General features: G+C 44.1%; 1 protein-coding gene across 3 annotated transcripts in view; it reads left to right on the top strand.

The window, feature by feature from the left end:
* Positions 1 to 22,323, top strand: part of LOC147903119 (tubulin-tyrosine ligase) — a 192,800-nt gene that overhangs the window by 103,843 nt on the left and 66,634 nt on the right. For all 3 annotated transcript variants that reach the window (XM_087374206.1, XM_087374207.1, XM_087374205.1), the window contains one exon: positions 18,953 to 19,276. In XM_087374206.1, the coding sequence (XP_087230332.1) occupies positions 18,953 to 19,276 (324 nt within the window). The remainder of the gene's footprint in view (positions 1 to 18,952; positions 19,277 to 22,323) is intronic.

Below are 22,323 nucleotides of genomic sequence, written 5' to 3'. Positions count from 1 at the left end.
TATTAGGATGGAATCCACACATAAAGACAAATGGATTCAGATTAGATGTTTGCATTGTTATATGCCAACTCAGCCAAGGGAGGTAATCTTCCAAATCAGATTGTTGTCAAGAGACATAAGCTTGAAGCATAAGTATATCCTCTGAATGGGATATTGATCTCGGATTTCTCTCTCCCTCAAACTTGAATCTTCAAGTTGATTTGGGTGTTGCTCTACTTGGATCTGCTACCAAGTATAACTAAAGCAATGATAGTGATAGAAAGAGATCGCTCCAGATTTCAGTAAACTCATAAAGTTCACCTAATGCATCAGCCACCACATTAGTGGTTACTCTTCCGCATTGGATTTCAAAGTCAAAATCCTACATATGCTCATACCATCTGGCCCTATGGCCACTCAAGTTTGAAACACTATAGAAGTACTTGTTTTATGTGTTATCTACGTACGACAAAATCAAAGCCATATAATCGATGCCGTGAGTTCTTCAATGCATGAACTACAATCGATAGCTCCTTTTCATGCATAGGATATTTGATTTGTGATGCTGTCAAAAGGGTGGTGCAATACACACATACTCATGAATGAAAGTCTAGAATAACTGAGTGAATCCTATGAAGGATTTCATGTCTGTGATCAGATGTACCATACATGGATCAAGCTTGGTGAAATACACCGCACCATGCAAGTGATCTATGAGGTCATCCATATTGACCAAACGATATTTCTTTTTCATGCTTATCTTATTGAGACCTTTATAGTCCAGTCACATGTATTGTTTTTGCCCATTAAATGATTGGTGCTTCCCTTGAAGATTTATTTGGACAAATATGTCCCATACGAACATAGTCTGATATTTGCCTAGCAATTTTATATTCTCTTTCATGTTTAGCCTATATTGTTGCTTGAAAACTAGCTGTGCTCCAGGAAAAAGGTCGAATGGTGCACACTTCATTGAGATGGAGAGTGTAACCGGCCTTCGGAATCTCCAAAGGGCAGTAAACATATAATAACCAGCAAATACTTAATTTACAGCCACTTAAAACTTTCCACAGCAATCCAAATCAACTTAAACAAACACCCGTGAGCTAGATTGCCCCCATCTTACACCACACACCAGATTGGCCCTAAACTTAGCGCCCATTTCAGTAATTTTTTAATGTTTTATTTAGAAGGCATTCAAATACAAGAAAAGCACCGTAGTGCATCAGCCCAAAGACAGCCAACTGAATAATCCGTTTACAGGCACTTTCGTCCTCCAATGCAATAAAAAAAAGGCATCCCAGTCCAGTGTGATATCCCATTGCAGCCCTCCTTCCGATTTTTGGGTGAGGGCTCTAACCTGGCAGCTCTAATACCCACTAGGGGAGTTTTGGCAGGATAAAAATCAGCTAAATCTGTCTTGGCAGCTCTAACACTCGTCAAGGGAGTCTTGGCGAGACAGAGACAAGCAAAACAACTACACCTGGCTGTACCTAGCAATTAGAAAGGCTAGCTGCAGCAAAGCAATACGATCTGAAGGTTCTTGGGCAGTACGATCTGAAGGTTCTGAAGCAGTAGGAAAGCCACAGGAAAGCAATCAACAGATCAGAAAGCTCGGGAAACCCTGGGACAGCAGCAAGCGTGAAACGAATCTCCCTGGGCAAGTTCTCTAGCACCCTGGTAGGTGAAAATCAGTAAAGCAACCCTGCAATTCTCTTGGAGGAAAATCGCCAACCTTGGAAGCACCTGGATGGCCTGGCAGATGACAAAACCTAAAGGCAATTTGCTAGAGGTCACCGGAGCAACCCAGACCAATGCAAAACTGAAAACGACTGACTAGAGAAGCTCTCTGGCAAATTGCGCAATCCCAGAACAGCCATGGCAGGCTTTTGCAAGATGTGAATCTCCCTGGGAACATGCAGAGCAATGAATTGTCTAATCTGAAGTGGAAGGAAGCCTGGAAAAGTCCCAAACATCAACTGCCTGTCCTGGAAGGCTTCCTGGCAAATTGCGATTTCAGCAAACAGCCCTGAACAGGCTGCTAGTAGGTTGCATTTTCATGTAGCAGCACATGGGAAGGGCGATTTCAATCCTGTCACTTGGCCGTAGAAATGCAGGAGCTGCTGCTGCTCCCCACCTTCGGTGCTGCCCTCTGCCTCCCTTCCCCGCCCCTCTCTCCTCCCTCCCGTCAGCCCCCTCCCTACCTTCCCCCGCCCCTTCTTCCGCCCTACCACCGCCCCTTCCTCCGCTCCTACCCCGCTCCTCTCTCAGCCCCTACCCCCGGCTCTACTCCCGCCCTCCACAGCCCCTACCCCCGCCTACCCTCTCCTCTACCCTCAGCCCCTTCTCCTCTCCTCTACCCCCGCCCCCTCCCCTGCCCCCTTCAGCCCCTCTTTCGCCTCCTTTCCCCCGCCCCTATCCTCACCCCTCCACTCTCCTTCAGCCCTTCTCCTCCCCTCAGCCTCTCCCTACCTCAGCTCTCTTCCCTCGCCCCTCTCTAGCCTCCTTTCTAGCCTCTCTCCCCCTCCTACTCTCTTTCTCCTTCCTGTCTACTCCCTTCAGCCCTCTCCTTCTCCTTCCTTGCAGCATTTTAGTCGGACGGAGTTTCAATTGTGTTCGTGTTGGTCTTTCCACCTTGATTGATGATGGCTCAGCCTTCAGCCAATCCTCGCCGGCTTCCACTGGCTGCAAAAACCATCATTTTCTCAAAAGACGAGTTGCAGCAGCTCAAAAAAGATAGAGAGCAGGAGAGCTCCACTTCGCTCTTTGCTCATATCCATGGTTCCCACCCTTCTAGGTTACAGGCTAGGGACTGGATGCTCGCCGCTCTACCTGGAGACCTCGCAGGGCACTTCACAGATGTTTGTCTACTTGGGCGAGGTTTCTTCCAGATTGTTTTTGACTCCTCGGAGGTAGCATGTACAATGCTTTAGGCTAGTTCGTTAGCATTGGGCTCCAGGAGGATTCTTTTGAATCCTTTTTCATTGGGGTTTGATCTTGTTGAGGAAGACAGCCGGACGACGTCACTCTTCATAGAATTTTCAGGCCTTCCTTAGGTGTACCATCGACTGCTACATTCCATTGGAGCCGCCTTTGGAGTGGTTACTGAGATCCCCTCTCTCTGAGATGCCTACTTTAGCAGCAGAGGCAGTCAGGTCCGATTGGGTACCATGTGTTAGGGTCATTGTCTCTGACCCTAACATCTTAGATGATCACATTATACTTCAGCGTTTAGATGGCTCCTTCTTCAGATAGAGAGTTGAGATTGCAGGGAGACAGGATTAGTGTAGGATTTGCGAGACCCTTGGACACTTTGCCAGAGATTGCCCAAGGAAAAATAAAAGACCTAAAAGATTCACGGGTGCGCCTCATAGCTTCACCCGACGTGGACCTTCCTCACGACCAGTTCCTACCGCTTCACGTGTTGCTAGACCGGCTTCACATCTAGGACCATCAGCCTCTCGTCTTGGTACTTCTACAGCGCGGAAAGGACAGTCAGCACGTCCTGCTCCGGTCGTCCCCCGTTGGGTGCCTCTCAGAGTTGGGGAGCCTGTACCTCAGGCTACCACTGATGGGGCCGCGGACCCGTCTCTTCAGGCAGGAGACATTCGTGTCCTAGTTCCATGTGTAGATGAGACTGCTCTTGCTCCTGTTCAGGTACAGGAGCGCTCACCTAGGGAGAACCTTTCTGCATAGACCGGTGCCTTACTTGAGAACAATGCCAAAGTCGTGGCTGAGGTCATGCAGATTCATGCCGAGGTCATGTAGCGGCACCCTGCTTCTTCTCTTGCACGTCTGTCTACACCTGACAGAGGTAAGGGGTTATTGGTTCCACTCCTCCTTCCGCAGGGCTCCTTCGCACTCCTATGCTAGAGGTACTTCGCAGAAATTCATTTTCAGTTCTGGCAAACTTGGCTGAGTTTGAGGCAGAGGAGGATTTTGTACCCTCTACGCTCGGGGAGCACATCTTTCAGACATCCGTGGACCTTTTTGCAGAGGCCCGTGCTTTACTTGAGGAGGGTGACAGAATTGTGGCGCTGAGGTCAAGCAGATGTTGCCATGTCTGCCTACATCTGACAGAGGGAAGGGGGTTATTGGTTCCACTCCTTCTGCAGGGCTCCTTCACACTCCAGCGCTAGAGGTACTTTGCAGGAATTCATTTTCAGTTCTGGCAGACTTGGCTGAGTTTGAGGCAGAGGAGTTTGTACCCTCCACGCTTGGGGAGCATATCTTCCAGGACAGAGTTCCCCCCTCAGTAGGGGGGGTGTGCTTTTCCCAGTTGACTTCCCTCCTCTTGATAGAAGGAATTTTTCACAGGAGAGGGATTTCTCTGCTATCAGGTGGGGTAGGATCTTCCATCTGGCCTCCTCCTCTCGCAGATGAGGATTGTCAGTTGGAATGTTTAGGGCCTCGGCGGTGTACCTCATCACCGCCGTAGGCAGCTGATTCGTAACCAACTTCATCCAGGTGGTACTGGGGGTTCCATGGACATTCTGATGATTCAGGAACACAAAATTGGATGTTAGGGATTGTTCCAAGTCGAGTAAGCTTCTTTCAGACCATACTTTTTGGTCACCCGCCTTGGCACCAGGGGAGATACTTGTCTTTGTGTTTCTTCTTCTATACTCCCCTTGGTGATCACGGGATCATAGTCCCTTCCAAAGCTCAGTGGATTATACTTTTGATTGGTGGGCATAAGGTTGGTCTCTTAAACCTTTATGCAGCCAATTCTAAAGGGGATCATGTTCTTTTTTGGAAGGAACTGCTCTCTTAGTCACATATTGCAGACACTTGGATTATAGGGAAACGATTTCAACATGGTTGAAATGTCCTCAGACAAAAGGGGTGGTAGGGAACTTGGCATTCACTCCCTAGAGAGAGCAGTGTGGAATGCCTTCCTTTTTCTGTACAGTGGCAGGGATGCTTGGCATGATGGTTCTTTTCATACTCAGCCACATTCTCTCGTGTTTTCTTGGTTGAATAGGAGATTACAGATGCCTATACATGCTCGAATTGACAGATTTTATGTGGATGATTGGGTCTTGATAGAGGTGGTACTGTTTGCATTGAAGCTGGGGTGTCCACTTCCACTTCAGATCATTTTCCAGTGGTTTTGATGGTCTCAAATCCCAATGTCAGACGCCGCTCTGCCAGTGTTAGGATTCCAGATTCCTTTTATGCAGAGGAGGGCCTTACAGAGACAATGTTGAGGACCTGGGTATCTCATTTGCAAGATGGGCAGCTTTCTCCTTCAAACTTAGCCACAACCCTCTTTGATATTAGTGACTTTTATCTTTCAGTTGCTCGTTTCAGGAGGGGTGAGATCCTCAGGTGTGAGATAGGTATCCGCCAGCAGTTGGCTGCCCTCCAGAGGGAGGAGCAGAAGAGGCCTACAGATGCTTGAATTCAGGAGCGCCTTGCTGCAGCAAGGGTTAAGCATCAGTCACTCTTAGATTAGAGAGCAGAGTATGCCTTTCATGCCAGAGAGTCATTTTGGACACAGAAGGGAGGTAGGGTCAACAACCATTTCCTCTCTATTCTTGGTCCTAGACATAGTAGGGAGAGCGTCTCACAGCTTGTTGACTCAGGCGGAGTTCTTCAGACACATTCAGATGCTGTCGTACAGGTTGCCACCGATTTCTATGCCTCCCTTTATATAGTAGATCCTGACACTCAGGCCACAGATGATGCTAGAGTGGTTATTTGGCGACACTTACGTGGGTTGTGGCAGCGGATATGATTGTGTCACTTGATGCACCCTTCACCAACGTAGAGTTCAGGACTGCTCTCTCTACCCTTCACAAGGGCAAGTGTTCTGGTTCAGATGGACTTAACCCCCTTATTTTTTATTACTTTTTGGGATCAGATTGGGAATGACATTACCTCAGCCCTGTAGGGTGTATGGGACTTGAGTGAGATGCCAGACTCACTTATGGAGAGCCTCATTCATTTGATTCCGAAAGGGGGTTGCATGAATTTAGTGTCTCAGTGGATACCGATTGCCTTGCTGAGTACCTTGAATAAAATCCTAGCTAAAGGTATCTGCCTTCGTCTGTAGCCCTTTCTACCAGATCTTATCCATGATACGCAGATGGGTTTTGTGCATGGCAGGAGCATCTTTGATAACATCTTCTCATTTTGGGAGGCTTCAGAATGGGCCATGCATAATGGCCACAGGCTGGCCATTCTACTCTTGGACTTTGAGAAAGCTTATGACAGGGTAGATCGGGGCTTTCTGGAGGGCGCGCTTACCCTCTACAAATCAGCTCACAGCCAGGTTCTTATTGGTGGAGTCAGGGGGGACAGGTTTGAGATTACCAGATGAGTCCGTCAGGGATGCTCCCTAGCCCTCTTTTTATTCCTTTTTGTGACTGAGGCTATGAGCTATTACATTAGAGCTCAAGCTGGGATTGTAGGGCTCAAGCTTCCTCTGAGACAGGAGGATGAGCTCTTAGACAGTGAGTTGGCAGATGATGCGGCTGTTTTTTTGGACGCCACTCCATAGACAGTGAATTCATTCAAGACGGCATTGGATTTGTTTTGTATTGCGGCAGGTGCACATATTATTTGGAACAAATCCAATGGTTTTTGGATTAGTGATGAGGACACTCCAATCTGGGGGATTGACATAGGGCTTACTTGGATTCTGAGGGGAGTCTCCGTTAGATATTTGGTATGCCAGGTTGGGGTGGCCATCTCTCCGGCACAACAGTTTGCTCCCGTGTTGGAGAGTATCAGGAGGAAACTCATCTTTTGGAGTTCAGCCAGACTTGACATTGCATCCAGAGTTGTGGTTGTGAATCAGGTATTATTGACCACTGCCTGGTTTGTTTGCTCAGCCTTGAGCCTGCAGCCCAAGTCATACAGCCCACTGGTGAGTCGTGACTGCTCTACACGCTACTCAAGAGTCAAGACTAGAGTCTAGACTGTAGGCTCTATTGGACTGCGTAGTCCCAGGCTCCAGCCCCCCCATGCTGAGTTCTCTGCTGTAAGGTAATTTTCTTGCTGCTGTAACCTATTAGAACTTATCTTTGAAGCTTGAAAGTTGGCAAGTGAATGCTATAGCCTGTTGAAACTTGAAAGTTGAAACTTCAAGCTTCACTTGTAAGTTATAATTATTTTTATTGTCTTGTTTAAACTTTGCAGTCTAGAATCTACAGATAGCTTCAAAGTTCAGACCTTAGCCTTGCATTACTTTCAAGGTGCAAATTGCAATTTGCAGATATATCATATACGTTCTAAGCATCCCTGCAGGCTGCAAGCTCTAGCCTCGACTCTCGAGTCTCTACCTCCTCACTGCTCAGGTAGTTTTAACTTATAGTCTTTTAGAGGCTTCAGCCTTGAAAGTTCAATACCTCTATTTGAATTTTGAATTTTGCAGCTTGCTTCTTTAAATCAGCCTTGAACCTACTACATACAGGTTACAAGGAAGTGGCAGTTATTTTGAGTCTACTAATTTCTAAATTCTAACTACATTGTACTTGTAATTTGCAAATTGCAATGTCTTGCAGTTTCAAGTTTCAACTTTCAGCCCTCATCATGGGTAGGATCAAAGGAGCTGAGTGGGAGTATGTTGAGATTGAAGGTGATTCTGGAAAGGGGACAAGCGGAATGAAGAGGTGCAAGTGTGTGTATTGTGGTCATGGTTACCAAGGAGGGCCACATAGAATCCGTGGACATATTCTTGGCATTAAGTCCAGAGGAGTTAACCCTTGCCTAGCTCCTCCACCTGATGTGGTAGAAATATGCAAGCGGTTAGATGCTGCAGCTAGTGCAGCAGTTTTGGTAGAAGATGATGGCGGTTTTGTGGAGATGGAAGGAGCTTCCGATATTGGGCATGAAGCAAGTAACAAGCGGCATGAAGCAAGTAACAATGCTCAAACACTTCACTTTTCTTTTTCATAAAATACACCCAAACTTTTGTGCTGTAGTCATCAATAAAAGTGACAAAATAATGACAACCTCCAATAGATGCAGCTTTAGTAGTCCACACATCAGAGTGGATTAATTCCAATGGCCTCTTACTCTCTTGAACATGTCTAGGAAATGGTTTCCTTGCCTGTTTTCCAAATGGACAGGCTTCACATACCTTATGCATTTCTGCAACCTTGAACTTAGGCAATCCTGCAACAATATTTTGGGCCTGCATTAATTTAAGTCGCTGTACATTAACATTACCAATGCGTTCATGCCAGATATCAATATCTGCAACTACACCGGTCCCACGTGCAAACATTGCTGCACTCAATTCAGGCATGTCTACATCCAACGTAAACATCCTGCCCTTCTTCTTCCCTTTTGCTATCAAGTGACCTTTATTTTTCATATCCTCAACAAAGCATCCATGAGGATTAAATATGACCTGCAATCCCTGCTCAACCATTTGACCAACAGAAACCAGGTTCTTGGTGATATTCGGGACTTCCACACTAAAGACCTTAGGGAGGAGGTGAAGTCCATTAAGAAGGAGCTTCAAGTGGTGAAGGAGAAGTGGCCAAAGTATGGTTGCACAATAGTGTCCGATGGCTGGTCAGACACTAGGAGACGACCACTTATCAATTTCATGGTAACTTCTATCCATGGAAGTATTTTCATGAAAGCAGTGGACACTAGTGGCCACTTAAAGACAGGTGAGTACATCTTTACTATCCTAAAAGAGGTTATTGAAGAGGCAGGGTCAGAAAATGTAGTCCAAGTTGTCATGGATAATGCTTCCAATTGTGTGCTTGCTGGAGATATGCTTGAGGAGGACTATCCCCAGATTTTTTTCACTCGCTGTACTTGCCATTGTCTTGACTTGCTCTTTGAGGACATCGGCAAGTTAGATTGGGTGAAGCCTGTGCTTGACATAGCACGGATGATTGTAACATTCATCACAAGGAAGCAAAGAGCTTTACATATGTTCCGCTCTTTGAGTGAGCATGAGTTGTTAAAGCCTTGTGACACTAGGTTTGCCTACATGTACATAGTTTCGGCAATTTACTAGATGTAAGGCAAGCATTGAGGAGGATGGTTGTAAGTGAAGAATGGACAAGATGGCGGACCTCCAAAACAAAAAAAGGAAAAAAAGTGAAAGAGCATGTTCTTGACAATGGATTGTGGGAGCAATGCCTTATCATAAAGAACTTGTGTGCTCCCATCTTGAAGCTTCTCCGTCTTGTGGATTGAGAGGGTGCAACCATGGGATTCGTTTATGAACTCATGGACAAGATGGTGGAGGAGCTTGATGCCATGAAGAAAATTTCAGCGGATCGCGTGAAAAAAGTACAGGACTTATGTGTGTCAAGGTGGGCTTTTATGAGTCACTTGTAAGTTGTGGTATCTTTTTTGTGCATTTTCTAAGTAGATACTTGATAGTTATTAGTGACTCATATACATCAATGATATTTTGTAACTTAGGTGGAATATGATGCACTCTCCCTTGCATGCTACTGCATTCATCCTTCATCTAGTTTGGAGAGGCAAGGGTCAAGAAACTGATCAAGAGGTGCAAAGTGGTTGGATGACCACCATTGACCGGTATAGCAAAAATGACATGGAGCTGCAGGTAAGGTTTAAGTGATATGGCACATGCTTCAGGATGCATTTATGCAAGCTATAAGCTGCAGCAAAGTTTCTTGAATTTTAATTTCTGGTTGGAACTTGGGACTTGTTGTTGGTCATTTCAGGCCAAATTGATAGACCAATTGAATATGTATCGTGATTGTGAGGGATCATTCTCACGTATGGCCGCAAAGAACAAGTCACTTATGGCCACAGGAGTGAAGTGGTGGGTGTGCATACAAATCTCCGTCTCACAAGAAACATCAAACAACGGGGTTTTCTCAAGATGGAGGTGAGTGAAGTCTTATCCTTTCAAATTTCAGGTCACACTTGCTATGCTTGAGAAGGAACGTGATGTGGATCACGTACTCACATTGGAGAAGTTGCGGGCTGAACAACCAATCACCACAGTGGATGTCGATGATGGGTTGCTTGATATGGACGAGGAGGATGACGAGGATGAGAATGAGGACGAGGATGAGGATGAGGATGAAGACAAGGAAGAAGAAGAGACCCAAGACATACCAATGAAAGCAATAGCATAGATTTGTTTGTTTAAAGCTTTTAGATGCTACCTACTAGCTACCAGCTATTTAGTAACTAGTTATGAGCCTTGACATGGGGACAAAATCACTTTCAAGTTTCATATTTTGCAGCTTGCAAGCTCTAACTTGTAAGCTGTTTTTTTGAGAAAAAAGGTTTCGTATTTGACTTTGTAATTTTGTTTTCAATTTAAGGGCCTAAGTGCCAAGTTCCAAGCTTTGTAATTCAACTCTTTGAGAGTCAAAACTCAACATGTGACTGGTTTGGCAATGGTAACTTGTAACGTGTAAGTTTGTAAGTTGTTTCAACTTGTAATTGGTTTTTGCTTTAAAAGTATGAATTTTAATGAAATTACAAGCTTGTTAAGCTGCGTATTATTATTTGTAATGACTCTGTCAAAATATGCAGCTTAGCATATTTTTTTATTGAAATTACCATATTAAAAAAACCCACGTTTGGAAACTCTCCCTAATTTCTCAAACTTATCAAACGTTTGGAACCCCCAAACATTTGATTGTAACTACGAGTACATCATTGCCTTTGGGAGTGGAAAGGTGTTGCTAGGATTTTCAGCATCTTTCATACAACACCTTTCTATATGACCTGGGGTTCAGTGCTTGGTTATCTCTTATTGGCCCTCATGTGTTTTTCGAGGGACAGGATCCAAATCCAGCTTTCATTGTACGGCGACACTCAGTGGAGTCTTGTTCCCTCCTACATCTCCATTGTGCCCGCCATTTCTCCCATTTCTTCCTCAGTCCTCTATTTCTCCCTCAGCTCACTTGTGCCCTTCATTCTATCCATCGCTCTTCTCTCTCCTAGCTGCTAGCTTTATGGGTTCGCTTTCCACCAACTCTCTCCTTGTGGACAAATTCAAGGGGGACGGATTTCCCACATAGCAAACAAAAGTGCAACTCCTTCTCATGAAGGAGAATGTGTGGGATGCCATCGAAGATGATGAAGCACTTGAGGCATCAACGGAGCTTCAAACACGAAAGATTTGGAAGCAACACAATTCGAGGGCCATCACAATAATCGGGCTTTGCCTAGATGATTTATTGATTCATCACATCGACTTTAAGTCCAAGGCAAAGGAGATTTGGGCACGCCTCGAGAATATATTTGGTAACAAGATCACCAACTCCAAGGTATTTTTGAAAATGCAATTTTATAAGCTGAAAATGGAAGAGTGTGATACTTTGAGTGTGCATTTAGCAAAAATTCAATCTTTAGTTCAATAACTCTCCAATTTAAAGTGTTGCTCGAACGACGAGGTCAAAATGGCTGTCATGATGACAAGTATGGAAGGGATTTCTCGCTTTGAGAATGCCCTTGAAGTACTTCGCATTGCATCAACTAGATTCGAAGATATGGTGTCTCTTTTGCTTGAAAAGGATTGCCACAACAAAGAATCTCCATCCTATTCAGCGGATACTACACAGGCACTTGCCTCCACCAGCAAATGGAGACCTAGGCCATCGACTCCACCAGCATGAGGAAAGACGTTAAAGCCATTCAAGTGCACTTACTGCAACAAGCTCGGTCATACAGAGGACAAGTGTTACCAGAAGCTTGCTCAACAATAATCGAAGGATCATGCCAGTTGGATGGCATCCGCCACTAGTGATGATGCAGACGAAGATGACCTGCCAACACAGGATCATGCTCTTACAGTCTGTCTCCCTTATCTAGAGGATGATGGAGATCATGATTTTGCTTTCCAAAGCATAATATATTTGGGTACTCTGCCCTGGGGGTGTTTCCCAAAAATAAATGCAATAAATCATGTGTGTTGAGTCAATAAAGGTCCTCTGCCTTGGATAGTCCTCCTAAAATGATGTATTTTTTAAAATTTTTGGTGTGTGGCTCCATGTTCCTCATTAGTCTTTGGAGCCAGGTGGGGATGTACTGTGGAAGCCATGTGTTTTTGGCTTTGATAGGTCTATTTGTTGGCGCATTGGTCTCCTAGACTTCTAAGTTGATCATGCATCCATGCATGATGAGCCTCTGAGCCATGCTAGATGAGATTTCTATATTATGCTCACTAGCGTCTGAGCCATGCTCACTTGCCTCTGAGATTGTGTGGGATCCATGTCTAGTTCTAGACCGGCATGCATAGTTTTGATGACCATCATTGTCATGTTCTGTTCTTGGTTCCATTCCAGTAGTCCCTCACCTTTTCTCCATGGGGGTGTGTTAGGAAATGGAGTCAATTTCAGTGAATTTTAGTGTGTTCTAGAGTAGTACTATACTACTTTATATTCTAGAGTGCCATGTGTCAGTATGGGACTTATCCCATATACATTTGACACTTGAGTGTGTGTGCCTATCCTATAAAGGCATTGTACTTTCATTGTCATTTTCATCAAGCCTCATGCCTTTCTTGATCATGTAAGTACTTTGCTTAGTTGTATATTTATTTCTCGCATTATTTCATTTTCATTATGCTTTCCTAGTCTTGCTTTTCCTTTCCATTCCATTCCATGTCTTGCATCTTCAGCCACTGCCAGGAGAGTTACATTTTTCAGAGATGGAGAGGATCTCCCTTCTTCTCAGAGTCTCCCTCAGGGTTGAGATGGCATTTTCAGCCTCCGCCTTGGTTCTTCATTAGCTCATTTGAGCTGTTTTTTCCTCATGCATTGCATGATGTACTCCCGCATTAGAGCTTGCTCTCGCGGTTTTCTTTTATACTTAATGAAGTAATTTTCTTGGAAAAAAAAAAGAAGGGCGATTTTGAAGTCTTGGACTTGATAGGGCTCCTGAAGAGCTGAGAAACTGGCTCTTGGAAGGTGTGAGGATAGTTGGGAAGCAAGAAAAATGAGGTTCTGATTCGAGATGGAGCTGAACCAGCCCTGGCTTAGGTGCCAATGCACTTGAGCCAAGAATAGCTGCCTTTGCTTGCCCTGCAAGTCATTGAATTTTTACCCCTCTCTAACCCTCATATCCTTTGCCTTGGCCCATGGAATTAATTGCACTGAAGTGTCCTTTACAATTTCAATTAGTTTGAGGCTAAGTCAGTCACCATAAACTCCTAAAAATTAGAAATTCATGTCCTCGGACAGACCCCCCTCTTGAAACACAGCAAACGTCCTCGTTTACTGGTTCAAATCTGCAAACACGAAATCAAAATACTAAGTGGCAGGCTCTGCCAATATTACAGGTACCTGTTTAGATATGTGCTTGAAACATCAAAAATGCATAAACAGCATAGAAAAATCACTAAATGTATACAAGGTATGGCTCGGTAGAGCTCGAGATAACCAGCCATTCCAGATATATAACCAGAAACTGATAGTATCCAGAAGTCTCGTGGCAGATATATTGTCAGCAAACGGTACCTCGGGTGAGACCGATATCAGGACCGGACTGAACCAAGGGAGTGGAGGTGCTACACTCCTCTTGAGCATCAGGCAATGCTCCAGAGACATGCTCCGCTGAGCCTGAATGAGCCCCAACTGAAGTCGCAAAGCTAGTCAATAAAAGAAGTGCTCAACAGCCTTCACAGTTGCGTCTATTCCTTTGTGTCCTGCATAAGGCGGAATATGACTTTCAGCCATTACCTTGGCCCTCAACTGCCATGCATCAACAGAAAACCATATCGAAGAGCATAATGATAATTCGTATGTCCCTTAGACAATTGATCATATATCCATGCAAAGTCATTTTCCGTAGCATATTGCTCTCTCATGGCATCCGATTCATGATGATAGGCAATAGAAACTTGTGATTTCTTGGATACGGCATCCAGCATTGACCTTCTAGAATGTGCATCAGCAACCACAATCTTGTTCACCAGAAAATGCACAATCTGAAAATGAAAAATAGACAGAAAATTGGCCCAGCTCATGTGCTTCTCAGATAAATTCTTCTGTGTGAGAAAATACCTCAGAGAAGAATGATCCATCCTAACATAAAATTCAGCACCCAACAAGTAGTGCTTCCATTGAGAGAGAGCATGAATTACAGCAAGCATCTCTTTTTCATAAATCTGGAAATTCATTTTCATGGCCTGCAACACCCCACTCTCATAAGCAACGACTCTTCCATCCTGCATAAGCTCCTCCAATGCTGTTGCCACATGCATCACACTGGACAGCGAAGAACTTTCTCAAATCTGGCAAGATTAGGACAGGGTTAGAACACAACTTTTCTTTCAGCTCTTCAAAGGCTGCAATTTCTTTGTAAGTTCAGCGAAAAGATACTCCTTTCTTTTGCAAAGCATGCAGAGGTGAATCAATCTCAGCAAAGTAACGAATAAACCTCCTGTAGTACGAGCATAACCCAAGAAAGCTCTGTACTTCCTAAGTGGTGGCCAATTCTTGATTTCTTCAACCTTTGCCGGATCCATCTGAACTCCATCCTTGGATGTGATATGCCCAAGAAACTGAATTTCTGTCATGAAGAATTCACTTTTCTTCGCATTAATGACCAGCTTGTGTTTTCTCAACTCCTCGAACACGACCACTAGATGCTTTTGATGCTCTGCTTCATTTTTGGAGAAAACAACGATGTTTTCAAAGAATGTGCCCACAAAGGAGTTGTGTTCTCTAAAAATCCTGTCCATCATTCAGTTGAATCTGATGATACCCGCTTTTCAAATCAATGCGGCTGAAAATGGAAGACCATCAACTGTGTCTAGAATGTCATCAATTCGAGGAATGGGAAACCTGCCCTTCATTGTGATCTTGTTAAGTGCACGGTAGTCGATGCACATCCGCCAAGATCCATCCTCCTTTGCACCAAAAGAACGGGTGAACAGTACAGGGAGAAGCTGGGCCGAATCAGCCTTTTTTACAGCAATTCGTTTATCTGGTTTAAGGTTTCTTCCTATTGGGCTGCACTGATCCTGTACGATGGTATATTCAAAGGGCTACTTCTTGGCATAATATCTATAGCATGGTCTTCAGGCCTCTCGGGCAAAAGTTCCCCTGGTAAAGACTCAGAGAAACAATCTTGAAATTGAAACAAGAAATCTATCCACTCTTTATCCATATTAGATAGAGATGGCTGATCATCTTCTCTCTTTTTCTTTGGCAAAAATCAAATACGCAGAAACATGGCTTTTCATTACTGAAGTAATTGCAGAAGCAGATATAACCGGAACGGACTCTCCTTCGAGTTTTACATCGAGCACATGAGTCTTTCCCCTGTGAGTTAGCATAACTGTTTTATTGAAGTATCAACAATAGCCAGAAGACGATAACACATGGAATGACCAAAAGCAGGTCACAACCATTTAGAGGCATGATATAAAATTCTTCGGTATCAACATAGCTCTGGATATGAAGACGGAGCTTCCCAATGATTAGAGCGATGGTCGTACTCAGCCCAGAGCAGCCATGTCTGCTTGCGCAAGTGAACCCATTTCCTCTTGGGCATATATCCAGTTTTCCTACTAATTCAAGAGAAATAAAATTTGCCTTAGCACCTGTGTCAAAGAAAATAGAGGGGACTGATCACGAACTTTACCCAAAGCTCTACAAAGCTTTGTATCATCCTCCTGTTTCTTAATGGTGATCATGTCAGGCACAAGGCCAACAAATGGCTTTTGCTTCTTGCTCTTTTGATCAACTTTGGGCTCCACCTTTTGTTCATATATCCTCCAAAGGATCCTCTCTTTTCTTCTTATGCAGGGCATTCATGCACTTGATGGCCATCTTCTATGCAGTAGAAACATATGTATATCTCTCTAAGGACTTGTTTCTCCTCCTGTGTCAATCTGGTAGGCCGTGACCTGAGAACACGCCGCTGTCCTACAACCAAAGTAGCTCTTGAGGGTCTACCACACCTGTCCTTCCGTTTGAACTCTTTCTTCCTTTTGAGATCTTCTCTCCTTTGGAACTCTTCTCTTTTGCTGCCCTTAAAACCATTGGTCCTACCCTGTAGCAAAGCATAAGCTGTATTGGCATTCTCGGTCAACTGAGGCATGTTAGAAAACTTGGACTTCGTGCATAATTTTTGAATTTTCTTTGGCAATCCACAACAATATTCTCCACCTGCTTAGACAATGGAACATGCCGATAGGAACTAACTGGCAACAGGGCCTCCCAAAATTTCTTGTTATATTCTTTCTTCCAAGTTGTGGCAGCAAACTTCACCCATGTGGTGGGTGCTCTCCCTTGCAAGAGAAGATTTGTCCACCATTGCAAAGAATTTCCCTTAAAGAAAGTGGCGACTTTTCGAATTTTTGACGACTCCGTAAAATTCCCACCTGAGTATGCTGCATCAAAATAGGCTGGTACAAAATGGGGATACAATGGCTGGGATATTGGGTGATCAATGCATTGGAACTCCTAGACACCGACATGGACATCAGACAGCTGGTAATTGAAAAAACCATAGGCAAGAAGATGGCCTTCTACATAAGAGAAATCAATCCAATGCTGCCCTCTGGGGGACAAGATTAACTCGATGAGAACATCTCGCTATTTAAAGGAAATGCAATATGCCAGCTACAACTAGCTCCCATGGACTCCAAGTAGAGACTAATAGAGGATCAGGTTTGCAGTCTATGCCCACCACCGAACATAGAGGACGAATGCCACTTTCCTCAGGTGTTAAGCCTATCAAAACATCAGAGAGAAATATGAAATAGAGATGTCCACACATGAACTTGCGCATTCTCTTTGACCAGGCATGGAAGAGGTTATGAGCTTACATCAAGGAGCTATTGGCAAATTGCATTAAAGTCTTGGACTGAGCTCACACGCTCGCAAGCATGCGCAAGGACGCAAACACATGAAGTATAGGTTATTTAGAGCTACACCATGTATTTCTTTCATGGGCTCATCTTTGTCCTATAGATATGGTTGGGTTTCCAACGGACTTTAATCATATCATATCTAGACTTAGTATTTCTCTCTCTATCATATTATATCATATCTAGACTTTGTATTTCTCTCTCTTATGAAACTGACTTTAAGACCAGCAAAAGGGCGGTATAAACAAATAACCAGCCAATATTCTCACAATTCAGCAAGTATACAACTAACAGGTTGGGAGCTAGAATGCTCCTACTGCAAAACAAAGACACAGATTGGCCCCAAACCTTGGCTCCCCTTTCCTTATTTTTTTAATAAATAGAAGACCCTGAAAACTGGTTACACAATGGATACAATTCCTCTTGCATTTAGGGCATTCCACAACCCATTAGGCATCCATAACCAGCATATCAAAGGGCATCCATTTTTGTTTCATATTGCTCGCACTCATCCTACAATTGTTTCTAGCAACCCATACTTGGTCACACAATTCCCATAGCTGCCTCAAGTGACCAATCGATCTTATTTGCTCATAGCAGATAAAGAAAGCATCAATACAGAGCCAACATCAACAGAAGCTTGAACATAGGATGAAGCTGTCTATTGGGAGTCCCCCCTACACAACATAGGCCCTCCAAAACAGTTTGGAAGTAAGGTAAGCTCTATGTGACCAGCCAGCCCCTTCTGGGCAGCTCGCAAGCAATTGACAAAGCTCTATGTGACCAGCTAGCCCCTCCTGGACAATTCCAAGGCAATTGACGGTGGTTATTCCTCTATTTTGCAAATGAAATGTATTATCAAGCCCTTTAAACACTTTAAAGGGTCATCAATCTCTTATTTGATCCTCCATTTTTCCATCCGTTTTCTTATAGTTGATAACAAGAAAAAGTGATATATTCCATTCAAAACGAATCATACAACAGGTGGGAGAGAAAGTACTCTATCCCTAGCCTCAACAATGTGGCAAAAAAGCCATGGTGGTGGTCTAAAATGCCACGACATCCCAAAAGGGGTCAAATGAAAAAATAATGAGCAGTCCCATGTCCTCATGAAGGATAAAAGTCTCCCACGAGCTGCCAAAGAGGTGCCTGTACACCGCTCCCACTGACTCCTGAGTTCTTATAGTTGATATATTTGATGATGATACTAGCTTAGGGTTAGTTTTAGACTCTTGATTGGTTGGTGTACTTTCACAACCTATAGAGTCTGTCATCTTCCTTTATATCTCCTTATCTCTTGCATGTCAAAAGCCTATATCCATGGGACTATGGTCGTTCTATATGAAGAGCTATAGGGTCTGGCTATGTTCTGCACATTTGACTGCTGCCTGTTAGAGGTACTTGGGTGGGATGTGGTCATCACCCTCAGTGTGTACATCTGAACGTGGGGGACACTGACGCCCATAAGCTGTATTAAGGGGTCCAATCTCAAATACATGTTGGCAATCTAAGATTTGAAATAACAAGATTGCAATCATAAAAAACAATTACCAAGGATCTGGTTACATCTTGTGAGGCGATATGACAGTTTCTGTATCTTCCTGTGGGCATGGAACTGGTCTTTGGTACTCTTAGTTAAGTTACTTTGGTAAGCACAAAAGTATCAGGGTGATACCAACAATTCCTGGACTTAGTACACTCGAGCATGCATTTTTTAAAATATTTTCCTTGCCGAACCTTTTCTTTTAATTTTCTGGATTTTTAGGAAGTCTACACTCTTCCAATTAGTTTTGTAATGTTCTCTTTCTTAGACTTCCCTATTTCCATTATTTTCACACAAAAAATCATGTGCAGAAGTTTTACGAAAAATGGCCCTTGCATTGATGAAGCAATTTAACTGACAGCAACCAAAATTATATTTTAATACTTTTGTTTCTGATCCCTCTTGGAGGTTTCCAAGCAAGTTGTCATTGAGCGCATCTTATGAGTGTCTCCATGGTATGGGTATGCATGTTCATCGATAATGGAATAATATGGGGTGTTGCACCTGCAAACCTTTTGTTTCTTGATAAATCTGCAATCTTCCTTTTTCATCATTCCAGCCTTTACATAGTTCAATCATGTGGGGCTTGTAATTTATTATATATGTGTACACTTCTCTGCTCCTCATGATCTCTTTATGTGCAGGCTTATGGTAGCCCAGTTTGGTTTCAAGCTACCTATAACATGGAATCACAGCTACCAGCATTCATCGGTGACTATCTTGTTCGGGAAAAAGAAGGACTAAATAATCTCTGGATTGTAAAGCCATGGAACATGGCTCGCACGATCGATACCTCTATTTCAGATTATTTACCTGCTTTAATAAGGTTGGCAGAGACCGGACCTAAAATATGTCAAAAGTATATTGAAGAGCCTGCCCTCTTTCAAGGAAAGAAATTTGACTTGCGATACATTGTACTGCTGCGGAGTCTACAGCCATTTGAAGTTTTTCTCAGTGATGTTTTTTGGGTATCTCCTTTTTACACTTCACTTATCTCAAAGTATAAAAAAGGAGTCTACACGCTTCCCTTTTCTGCATGGGTTTTTGCAGATCTATATCTTTTTATGCCCTTTTCAAAGTTTCCTTACTTTTTATGGTCTTTTTGTATATGTATGTGTGTGTGCGCGCGCGCGTGTGTGTGTGTGACAGAGAGAGAAGAAAGAAGAAAGAAAGTGTATTATTGTCCACTAAAGGCCAAAATGGGCCCATGGGACATCAAGAACTCTGCATACAAGATAGCACAAAATCAACGTGCCACAAAGAAGAGGCATCGTCGAATATCATCTAAGTGCTACGCAATACAATGCAAGTGAAAGTACATAATGTCAAATCTGAGCCTAAATACAAAGTAAACTAGATGCAAGGAAACCGCCCCTGGGTGCAAAATGGGGGGATGAGTACAATATGCCAATGCAAAGATACAAGTCCAGGTGTCACGGAGTCTGAGAACCAAAATAATACTGGAAATCCTGTCCATCGACTCTGCCTCCTGCTCTGAGAGTACAAATATGAGCAAAGGTGAGGTGAGCGGCTGGTGGGGCGAGATCTCCATGAGTAAGTCTCCTCCGAAAAGTTGCCATCATCCTGGATCGTCTGGAGAGAGAGAGAGAGAGAGAGAGAGAGATTAATATCTTCGGGAGGCCTTGCAGGCCTATGAGACAAAGTACGATCAAAAGGGTAACTCTACAAGCCACTATAGGCTGAAGCAAAGGGCTCTTGCTAAGGCGCTTGCTGATATATATGTGTGTGTGTGTGTGTGTGTTGGTGGGAGGAAGTCTGGGTCAGATATTGGGCTTTTTGGACCATATGGCAAGATCACAACATGAGATATTTTGGGAATCCGTTCTTGCAATCTTATGAATATTTCAGACTCTCTTTACGGCAATCTATCTATGATGCTTGCCATCAAGGAGATCTTCCTCAGTCATGCCTGGAAATAGTTTCTCTTTGCTTTTGATTTCCTGTTGAGGCTCTCTTTTTTTTTTGAGACCCTCATGTAAATTTTGCTGATAATATAATCATGGATTTACCAAAAAAAAAGTGTGTTGGTGGGATGTGTGGAGCGCTTGGAGAGAGAGGTGATCAGGTCGTGAGAGCCCCGTACAGATCCCCCGTCTGCCCGTACACCTGTACGACTGCCGTACAGGTGCCGTTACGTCAGTACGGACAGCCCGTACGACCACACTGCTCCCTCTGCACATCCTGCATGATCTCGCTCCAACCCTGCGTGTGTGTGCGTCGATACCGTTTCTTCTTATTTCTGTGCATCCGTACACTTCCGTACATCTCAGTCCGTTCGCCTTCCGTCAGCATCTCCGTCTCTCACTAGCAACCTTGCACAATCCTCATCCGTACATCTGTACGGCCGCCGTACGGCGTCCGTACGTTTGTACTTTTCCATACAAGCCTAGCACTCCCGTACAGTCAGAATACTTTTGGGGTTTCCCTCCGGTGTCTTCCCTAGCTGTGTCTTCCGCCAACTCCTACCTTTCCCTTTGCTCTCTCCTTACCAGTTATACACTTCCTCTTCTCTCTTGTGGGCTTCCTCTGATATTCCTTTGGGACTGGTTTTTTTGGTTTTCGCCACCCTTTTACAGGTACTTCATCCTCAAGCTCCTTTTCTTACCAAGTCATGGCAGAGTATTCATATGAAAAAACATTTCAAAAGGAGCACTCGGCTCCCTGCAAGAAGCAAAAGCAGGTTGAGGGTCAGCATGACCCGATGCATGACACGCTTGAGGCTCAACTAGTATATGATGTAATGCATGAAGGATTTGCATATACGAGAAAAGAGTGGAAAGACTCAGTTCCTTCAGTTGGCCTCATGGTTGAGGTCGATGAAATTGTGGATCCAGTCAGAGAGTATGCCAAGAATGCAGTCATATTATTCTTTCCAGGCCGGATGCCACCTGCTGCAGAGATAGGCAACTGATTGACATGCACATTGGCTGGCTCTTTTGTTCGTAAAGTACACTATGCAGCCAGGGGCTTTTTCGAGGTTATCATGGTGGATGAGATCCACAGACAAATGCTTTTGGAACATTCACCTCTCTTTTTTGGGCAGCAAATGGTGCATGTCTTGCCATGGTCTCCCACAAGGGACTTTCAGGCTTTAATCCGACACAGATGCCCAGTCTGGGTTGAAGTTGTTGATTTCCCCCAATGCATTGCCTCACTTTTGCCTAAAATTGCAGCCTCTTTAGGTAAAGTGGTCTGCCCACCACGGCCAAATGGCAACTCAAACAGATTTTGCATTCTCTGGGATACTGATAATCCCACACCGGACTCTTATTCAGTCACGGTGAATAATGTGAACATGGGGAGTGCATTTTATAAACTCAGATGGGGTTTATTTGCAGGGGCCTGTTTTGAATGCAAAAAGTTTGGACACATGGCTTCACAGTGTCCACTGAACCAACATAAAATGCCTCATGTCACCTTGCCAGTCCACATGCCCACTAAGGATGCTCCTACTCCAATTGCCAATAAAAATAAAAGCAGTAGACAGCATTCTAGGAGTCAGGATAAAGGCAAAGATTCAGTCGCTACCAATGCGAATCTCACTTCACATTCACCTCCTGCTACTCAATCCTTGCCCAAAGGAAAGCAACCTTCAACTGATGGCTAGCAGAGCCCAAGAAAAGTTATTTCTGCTCGAAGAATTCCACCCTCCCGCACTTGGAATGGTGCATCTTCTAGCGGAAACACCCCAAAGATCAACACAAGAATTGGGATTACATGGGCTGCAGTAACAGCCAGCAGAACACTCTTCCCTGAAGAAGAGGTTGCTGCTTTGCTGTCTACTTCTCAGGCGACTACTACTTCTCAGGGGCGAGGCCTCGACCCTGAGATAGAAATGCAAGGCTGACCTCATTCATTTTGCTGCTGTACAACAATACATGGCATGATGCCAGAGGAGATGTATACTAGTAGGAAACCAGATATTTATCATTTGAAAATTTTTGGTTGCATTGCCTATGTTCATGTGCCAGATGAGTTGAGGTCCAAGTTGGAT

Source organism: Dipteris shenzhenensis, chromosome 4 (genome assembly GCF_047967505.1).
Source record: "Dipteris shenzhenensis isolate YYH24624 ecotype China chromosome 4, Dip_SZ_1.0, whole genome shotgun sequence".
NCBI lineage: Eukaryota > Viridiplantae > Streptophyta > Polypodiopsida > Gleicheniales > Dipteridaceae > Dipteris > Dipteris shenzhenensis.
This window is presented reverse-complemented; position numbering and strand designations above follow the sequence as displayed.